This window comes from Quercus lobata, chromosome 8 (assembly GCF_001633185.2).
Source record: "Quercus lobata isolate SW786 chromosome 8, ValleyOak3.0 Primary Assembly, whole genome shotgun sequence".
NCBI classification, from domain to species: Eukaryota; Viridiplantae; Streptophyta; class Magnoliopsida; order Fagales; family Fagaceae; genus Quercus; species Quercus lobata.
The window spans coordinates 61,806,224-61,814,926 of NC_044911.1; the positions used below are offsets into that span (position 1 = coordinate 61,806,224).

The 8,703-nt window shown below is 33.2% G+C and overlaps 1 protein-coding gene across 1 annotated transcript; it reads right to left on the reverse strand.

The window, feature by feature from the left end:
- Window positions 1-5,418: 5,418 nt before the first annotated feature.
- LOC115955059 (ras-related protein Rab11C-like) lies at window positions 5,419-8,394 on the reverse strand. The gene is made up of 3 exons (XM_031073099.1): window positions 8,180-8,394; window positions 7,730-7,922; window positions 5,419-6,197 (listed from the first exon to the last, which is right to left on the reverse strand). Exons 2-3 carry the CDS (start codon window positions 7,892-7,894, stop codon window positions 5,712-5,714), a joined length of 651 nt encoding a protein of 216 aa, XP_030928959.1. The 5' UTR covers window positions 7,895-7,922; window positions 8,180-8,394; the 3' UTR covers window positions 5,419-5,711.
- Between the last annotated feature and the right edge of the window lie 309 nt (window positions 8,395-8,703).

Sequence of the window (8,703 nt, forward strand, 5' to 3'; positions counted from 1 at the left end):
GTTTTTTAATAGAATGGTGAACCACATCACTTATCCACCATGTGGATCTTATAATTTCTTAGAGTAGTGGATCATGATTAGATTCCCATATTCCGTTTCAACTATGAAATACGGGAAAGGCTTGTGTCCAGTGAAAATTTTCACTGGACACGGCAGGAGTCGGACACGTGTCCGCAATCCAACGTGTCGAGTGAAAACTTTCATTGGACACAAACCGGACCCATGAAATACTTTCAATTGGGTTTTAGTGGGTCATGATCAAATTCACATATCCCATTTCAACTATGATACTTTCAACTGGGTTTGTTTGTTTGTTTTTTTTATTTTTTTTATTTTATTTTTTATAATAACTGGGTTTGTTTTTTAATTCAATAGTTACTGAGAAAATTTTGAATTCTAAATATCTCTATTGAAAAAATTAGAAAGTGCTAGTATAAAGCTCTTGGTAAAATAAGTATTAGTCTCCAATAATGGTGAAGATATTGCCTGAAAAATCTAGTTTAGACCCTTATGTGATTTGTGCGATGGAAGAAAATTTATTCACTGATCATATAAGTTTTGAATTCTCTAAATAATTGTAGTTGAATTGTTTATTTGTGTAGTTGGACGTAATTAATGCAACTATGATTAACCGGACTTTGTGGTCCGCATCGGAGGATTATACCCAGATCGGTTTTCCTGAGGATTAACCAATTTGTAGATTGGTCTAAAGTTATAAAATTTGAACCTGATGTTCTAGAACTTTAATTAATTTGAACTTAGGACTTCAAGGTTGAATGACCAAACGTAACAGGTTAACAACTATTTAATTCAAATGTGCTATCTTTTTTTTTATTCTCAAAAAAAAAAAAAAAAAGGTGCTATCTTTTTCTATTTATTAAGAGATGCTATGTCTACAATATTTTTACAACAAATCACAGATGATTAGTTGTTATTGGTTCAAATTTGAACCTAATACAAAGATTATTTTTTTGCCCCCAACAATAACAATCAGTAATAACCTGTCATTTAGGATTTGTTGTAAAAATATTGTGAAAATGTTGTGAACATATCATTTCTCATTTATTAATTACTTTTTTTTTTTGGAGATAATTGTAATCTATGTTGTCGGCTTCTAATAATTGGCTCTTTCTTATTAGACTAATCTATTAATTGGTTTTGGTGTAGGTGGAAATTGAACTCAAAATCTCTTATTTTAATAATCGTTTTTATTATCAAATTAAGATACTTTGGTGTAGACAAACATTAAATCCCAAAACTTTTTTTTAAAGACAAAAGACTTTACTAGTTATAAGCATAAAACACTTAAATATTAAAAATTATAAACTACACGCTCGAATAGTGACATGCTTAAAAAACTTCTCTAACCCTAACCTTTTTTTGTGGGTCCGATTGTGTACATATGAAGGAAAAAAAAGAGTTATGCTAAGAACACAAGAAAGAAACAACATAGCATAGGCCTTACCAGTTACCACTTGGTCCCCAAACTGCAATCATTATCAGTGACTCTGTTTCCTCTCATGTGCGGGCATTAGGATTATTTGAATTGATGATTAGTACTGATGATACTCCACCATCTCGTGTCCAAAGTTACAATTCATAAATGGTAATAGATGAATGGACCAAAAAAAGATCAGAGCGACAGCTACAAGTCAGGACCAGCCAATATCTTGTCAACTCAATTTCTATTAAGCAAAGATACTCACTCAACTCTAGCTAGGAGCATAAAAACTTGTTGATAGATATAACTCTTTTTTAATAAGACTGATAGATATATCTTCGGCTCTGAATACCTAAAGCTGCACACTGGTGGCATATATTCAAAGTGGTGTTCAAAAGCTTTGCAAGAACCACACAAAGTTAGTTGGCTATATGTACTTAAAAAGAGTTTTATACTAAGATTGTTCTCTAAACAACTAGAAGAAAAAATTCGTCCTCTGAAGAGTATTATGTTCTCAAACAAATGGATAGTGTGGTGGTAGCTAGTTTTATTCTCGTCCTTGACTGAAGACTTTTCCATTTATAATTGCACTTGTTCTCTAAGGACTAGCTTTAGTGGTAACTCGAGTGGTTGGTATGCTTCACCTTTTCAACATATATATATATATATATATATATATATATATTATGATAAGGTAATTTAAGGGGATGCCTGAGTTCAGAATTTTGGATGTGTTGAATTTCTTAGCACTAAAAGAGTATCTAATAACACTTTATGCTGTCAAACACACAGAATTTACTGGTGATTCGTGTGGTGGGGATGCTTCACCTTTACATGCCATACTTTGATATAATAATTTAAGTGGATGTACTTCACAATATTGGGTATGCTGAATTTCTTTGGAGCATTTAAAAGAAGAATTCTAAGCTAATAACACTTCACACTGTTGTTTGGGCCTTGGGGGTCTTTTTGTTGTTGTGTCAAGCATTGGGTTTTGATAAGTTAGTGGCTACATCTAGGGTTTTTTTTGGGTAGTCTCATGCTAATGGGTCGCCCATTGACCATTATCGTTGTATTCTCTTAGACAATAAAACAACATAGTGATTAGTGAGCGAAGGAAAAAGAAGAAGAAGAGAAACAGAGTCTTTTCTCATTTGTTAGTAATTTACGCTATCAAGCATATAAATAGAGGTCAAGAAATATGCGTGTCTAATGTTAGTGAGGCCAACCAAATATATTTGTGATATTAGTCAATATCCAAATATCCAAATAGATATAATCAGTAGTAAATTTAATCTATTAAATGTATTTAGAAATAATATTTTAGGGGCAAGTGTTTTTTTTTTTGGTAGAGAAAGCACATCAAACTTTATTAAGAAAATCCAGCAATGTCATCTAGGACTACTGGAAGTAAGGGTGGTGGAACATCCTCTATCCACACTGAAAAATTTGAAATACAAAGAGCACGTCTTGCTAACTTATGCGCAACTTTATTACTCTCTCTCTTTAAGGCAAGTGTTAATAAATTATTCCAAGAAAGTTTTGACACCACTTTTATGAGAAATATAAAAACTATTAAAAAATTAATAGTTTTTTTTCTCATAAAAATTTTGTAAAAATATTTTTTAAATCAATGTCCTTAGAGTATCTGTTAACTTTTTTTCTTAAAACTTATCTAGTTATAAAGTAGTATAAATGATAACAATAAAATGAAAAACAGAGAAATTTATCTTAGTCCCACGTGACATGCATTAACAAGATATAGAGCAACCTATATATTGTTCTCTCTTTGCCAGAATAAATGGGAAGCTCGTGCTAGAAGTCAAGTCCAAGGAGGATTCATACAAGTAAAAATGATTGACAACAGGTTTTATTAGGCTGATTTTGGTCTCCTGTCACATTAGTGATGCATAAGAGGAGAGAAAGATAGCACTTGGAGAATACAATTGAATGAAAAAAAAGCTCACTTGGACCTCTTGAACTATAAACAGAATGTGTGTTGCAATTTTTTAAGTTAAATGAACATGGGAGCTTTTGGTGATAAACATTATAATGTTTCTAATATAGATAGTGGTTTGAATGAGAAGGAACACTGGTCTCTGAGGGACTTACATTCTAAGTATATTTGCAAGGCTACTCATGGAACCTCCTAAAGAAAAGTTTCTGAAATACCCTTTTATAACCATAACTCTCATACCTTCCTAGTAAAAGATATTGAAGTCCATGCGTTTGGGTAATTCGTTCGTTTCTTTTTTGAAAAGGGTTACTTTAACATGCTCATAGATTTCAAAAAAGTGTCCTTGAAAACTGTCAAACACACTGGCGCAATTATAACAAGGCATTCGTGTAGTGTAGATGCATTATATTTTTCTGAATGTTTCATTGAGAATGTGTTACACTTTGAATTGAGATGACAAGAAAGGAAATGAAGAAAAGGGCCCATGAAGGATGGAGGTATTAATAAAAGGAAACGAAGAAAAGGGCCCAAGAAAGTTGGAGGTTTTAAAAGGAAAGGACTTGTGTTGCTCCATTTTTTTCTCCATGATCATTGCTTTACATTGACTATGGAGGCCATGTTGGATAGAAAACTTTAACCTCAGGCCAACGATGATGATATCGGATTGTAATTTTGCGTTTGTGTTTGGCTGGTCCATGGCACTGTTCATGGACCAGCCAACACTAAAAATACGTGCGTTTGGCTGGCTCATGGCACTGTTTAGGGACCAGCCAAACACTAAAAATGCGTTAAGAGTTTTTGGTACAGTGTTTTTGTCAATTAAAAATTATTTTACTATAGTGTTTTTAGTAATAAAGACCGGTTTGGATGGCGTTTGGTGTTTTTGTGTGAGTTTTGTGTACTGTTCACAAGACCCACAAGTACTTTTTTTCACCAAAATTTTCATTAAAATTAGGTTTCACAGCACTATTTATACATTTAAAAATTATTTTATTACAGTGTTTTCAGTTTTCAATAATAAGCGATATCCAAACATACCTTAAGTTTTCAGTTTTCAAGAATAAGTTGTTTCCAAACAAATAATAAAACGTGGACAAAGGGCTAAACTAAAGGATCAAGAAAATCTGACCAATCACCGAACTTTTCCTCGTCCTACAACATTGCTAGCGCCTAGGGAGAAACATGTTTAAGAAAGAAAAAAAAAAAAAAGGGATTGAGACAAAGATTTGGGATTGAGATCCAGTGCCCAAGTGCAACACTTTTCATTGCCGAAGTTAAAACCATTGGATTAAAAAAAAAAAAAAAAATTAGAATGAACAAGATAAAAATGCTATAAGTTAAAAACTTCAAAAAAGTTGAAATTTTTTTTTATAAGGGAATTTGAGGTAGGTTATTGCACAAGATCTCAATCCAAATTTGCATTACAATATCTCAAGGAGACCAAGAATTACGGTCGTTTAGACAGAATTACGTTTCATCAACTCCTGCTGTATAGTCGTTTAGACAGAATTACAGTCTTAAGCTACTTGTCGTAGATGATGTGTTATTTCAGTTACTTCACTTAATTTCAAGAAATTATCCAGCTGTCTCATCTGATTGGTTAGGAAGTTTAGTGAGTTTGTTATTTTTTTGAAGCTTGGAAGGAAACCATACATATTCATAACACATTCTTGTTTGTACTTTGGTATGAAAGGATTTGAAACCTCTAGTTTAACATTAATGGTTTCTATTTGGTGTAAATGAGATTCGAATTTAGGCCTATTATTCAACAATAAGATATTTTGCTGATTGAACTAACTTGAACCCACATTTATCACACATTCTTGAAAGTTCCATTAACAATTCATGTGCAGTAAAACATTCACAACATATTGCATTCTCAAGTACCATATCACTTTTTCCAGAATTCATATGGAAGAATCAGGGGAAGAGAGATTTATTAAAAATAAGAACCAGCATACAATGTCAAAATAATAATTAAAAAAAAGGTTAAAAGAATGAGAAACTTTTTTTTTTTTTTTTGATAAACAAAAGAATGAGAAACTAGTAGACTACTATTACAATGCTTTCATCTATCCCCTGCCTATACTGAGACTCTAATTTCCCATTTCTCTCTCTTAAGAATAGACTGCTAACATTCCAAGTTCACCTTCAACTATGGTTCTTACAAACTAGAAATCTGCTTCTCACATGACCTCTAGAGAATAAATATATATGACAGAAGGCAGAAAGTATTCCTCATATCTTGTTACAAAAGAAGCAAACTGTCTATGCATGCGCTTCTCCTTTTCCTCTTTATGAAGAAATATCATGCTAATTAGTGCAACAAGTTCCTTTGGTTAAATTACCAGAAAGATTTGAAACATTTATAGTAGTACCCTGAGGAAGTCCAGTGGAGGAAGCTGCCTCTTGGGCTGCCAGTGCCTTCTTGCTAATTACATGGTAAATATCAAACAAAATGGTCTGAAATGCCTTCTCAACATTCAATGCCTCCAATGCTGAAGTCTCTAGGAAAGATAGACTTTCGTCCTCAGCCAAGACTTGAGCATCTGCAGCTGAGACAGCTCTGAGATGATTCAAATCAGCCTTATTCCCAGCCAGCATGATGACAATGTTGGAGTCTGCATGTTCCCTTAGTTCGCGGAGCCACCTCTGCACATTCTCAAAGGTCTGCCTCTTGGTTATGTCATAGACTAATAGTGCACCTACAGCACCTCTGTAGTAAGCACTGGTGATGGCTCGGTACCTCTCTTGACCCGCTGTGTCCCATATTTGTGCCTTAATTGTCTTCCCCTCTATCTGCATCGAACTGAACATTATAAACTTGAAGTGACTACTAGTCTACTACTACTACAACAACCACCACCAAATTAAATCACAACATTTTGGGGTCGGCTATTGATACTAATTAGAGTTGGCCACTTGTATTCTTGAAGTAACTACTAATGCAGATTGAAAAGATAAATTGAAAGTTTGGTCCCATACAGACAGCTAATAATGCAGATTGAAAAGACACATGCACACAACACTCATGCAAAGGAAGAAGAAACTAGCTAGTTATAGTTCAATGAGAGAGAGTAGAAAACAGCCTCAAGCAGTAACTAATTCCTGTTTCCCATTGCTCTTGTTTGGGCACAAGATAACTAGTGTGAAAATAAGGCATAATTGCAAACATACATTACATCCTACTGCATTTGATGCATTCAGAAGGAAAGGAATATTTATTCCCATCATTTTTCTGCACATCCAACATCAAGTTTCTCCAACAGCGTAAATATCTAGTATATATCCATGTGACCAAAAAATAATTTCATTCAATCTTTAGATATAGTCAATGTCATGGCATCAGTTTCTTAAATGAAAAAGAGAAATTCAACATCACACTAAGTTCATCCAGTTCAAACATGACACAGATAGAAACCATTACAACTTTTCAAAACCCCCCCCCAAAAAAAAAAAAAAAAAAAAAAAAAAAATGAGCAGAGAATTACACTTTAGTGTGTGTCCTACATCTAATAATTCATTCAAACATATTTTACAGCCATCACAGTAGTAAAATGGCCAATCTCCAATAAGTCATTCAAGCTAAGAAGAATGGACATGGACACAACACAATATGAGATATAATGACATGAACATTCTTGAAAAATTAATACACGTGAATATGACAATTAATTAATTAAGGTAAATTTTATTTACAGACATAATTTATGTTCATTTTGAGTATTCAAAATAAATAACAATCATCAAAATCTTTAAAAACATATCTACAATAAAATGATTCTTTTTCTTTTTTCTCCCAACACATTGAGACAACAAATTTAGGGGTTTCCCCTACATGTCTGACACATACATGCTGAAGATTTTGAAGTTTCAATTATTAGGAGAAGAGCAAATGTCAATAAAACACCAAAAACATACATGCCAGTTAGAATAAATAAAAAGTAAGAATGTTGCTGGTTTTCTTTGGACCAAATGGCTCTTCCTTACTCATAAGTACATGGGGTGGGAAGTGACTCTGAAGATTGGCTAGGATTTGTGACTTGTGAGTAAATTTATCGAGAGGAAAAAAATTCCTACACACTGTTATGATCCACACACCTATACTATAAAGGTCGTCATCCTAGATTACCAGTGACGCAACAAAGTAAATGTAAACGAATAATACTCTACCAAGAAATAAACAGAGAATCATTCACCAAAAACAAAAATACAGACAAAACCAACAAAATTACAGGACCATTCAACTGAGTTATCAATAACCACCATAAGGACGGGTAATAAAAAAAATTATAAATCACATTTCAAATGTATTTATAATCCAAAACAACCTGCAATGTTCTAGTTGCAAATTCAACACCAATGGTGGACTTAGATTCCAAGCAGAACTCGTTTCGAGTAAACCTTGAAAGAATGTTCGATTTCCCAACACCCGAGTCACCAATCAAAACAATCTTGAAGAGATAATCATATGCATGATCCCCTTTGAATGCCATGTGTTCTACTTTCTACACCTCTTCAAACCTGCCAGACAACAATTTGGACATATTATCAATCTCTCTGTATCGTTCCAATTTTATCGGATGTCTCCAAATATACAAAAGTACATATTATCAATCTCAGTATCAAATACAAAACCTTAACTATCAACTTGCATGACAAGAAGGAAAAAGAAAGGCTTCTTTTCAATATGCATTTTTTGCCGCAATGTTTTTTTTTTTTTTTCTCCTTGAGAAACAAGCGTGTGGTCAAAGAAAACACAAGAAGAAAGAAGTACTAACCATAAAAAGATGGTGAACTGGTTTATTATGAGAGAGATTATGGGATTGGTATCTTTCCAATTGTTGAAAATTTGCAGGAAAGTTTAGGGGAAGAGAAGAGAGAGAGAGAGAGAGAGAGAGAGGGGACAAGAAGAGAGAGAGAGAGAGGACAAATTTTCAAAGCCAATGAGAATAAACAGAATAACGGACGAAAAGGCACTTAAACCGGCATTCATGTGGGAAAGAATAAGCGAAGATTGGAAACTTTAAGAAGAAATATACGTTATTCTTATTTTGAAAAATACTATAAAATTTGTTTTTTATTTGCGAAAATTTTCAGTTCTGACTCTGTTCGGTTCCAATCTTGAGGCAGAGTGAAATTTATTTATTGTTAATATAAAGTTTTTTTTGTAGAGATATGTTACAAGAGCTATAAATAGAGGTAGGACACATGCTGTGATAAAAAAAAAAGAAAGATAGGACACATGCTGTACTCAATCTTGGGTGGTTGTTGAGAATTTTAAATCTTTCTTTTTTGTTTTTTT

What these genes read in the sequence shown, in the direction of transcription:
- LOC115955059 (XM_031073099.1), bottom strand. Translation starts at nt 7,894, where the DNA reads ATGGCATTCAAAGGGGATCATGCATATGATTATCTCTTCAAGATTGTT. An exon ending in TTGCAACTAGAACATTGCAG is followed by an intron (nt 6,198 to 7,729) that starts GTTGTTTTGGAT and finishes AGTTCGATGCAG; the next exon opens with ATAGAGGGGAAGACAATTAA.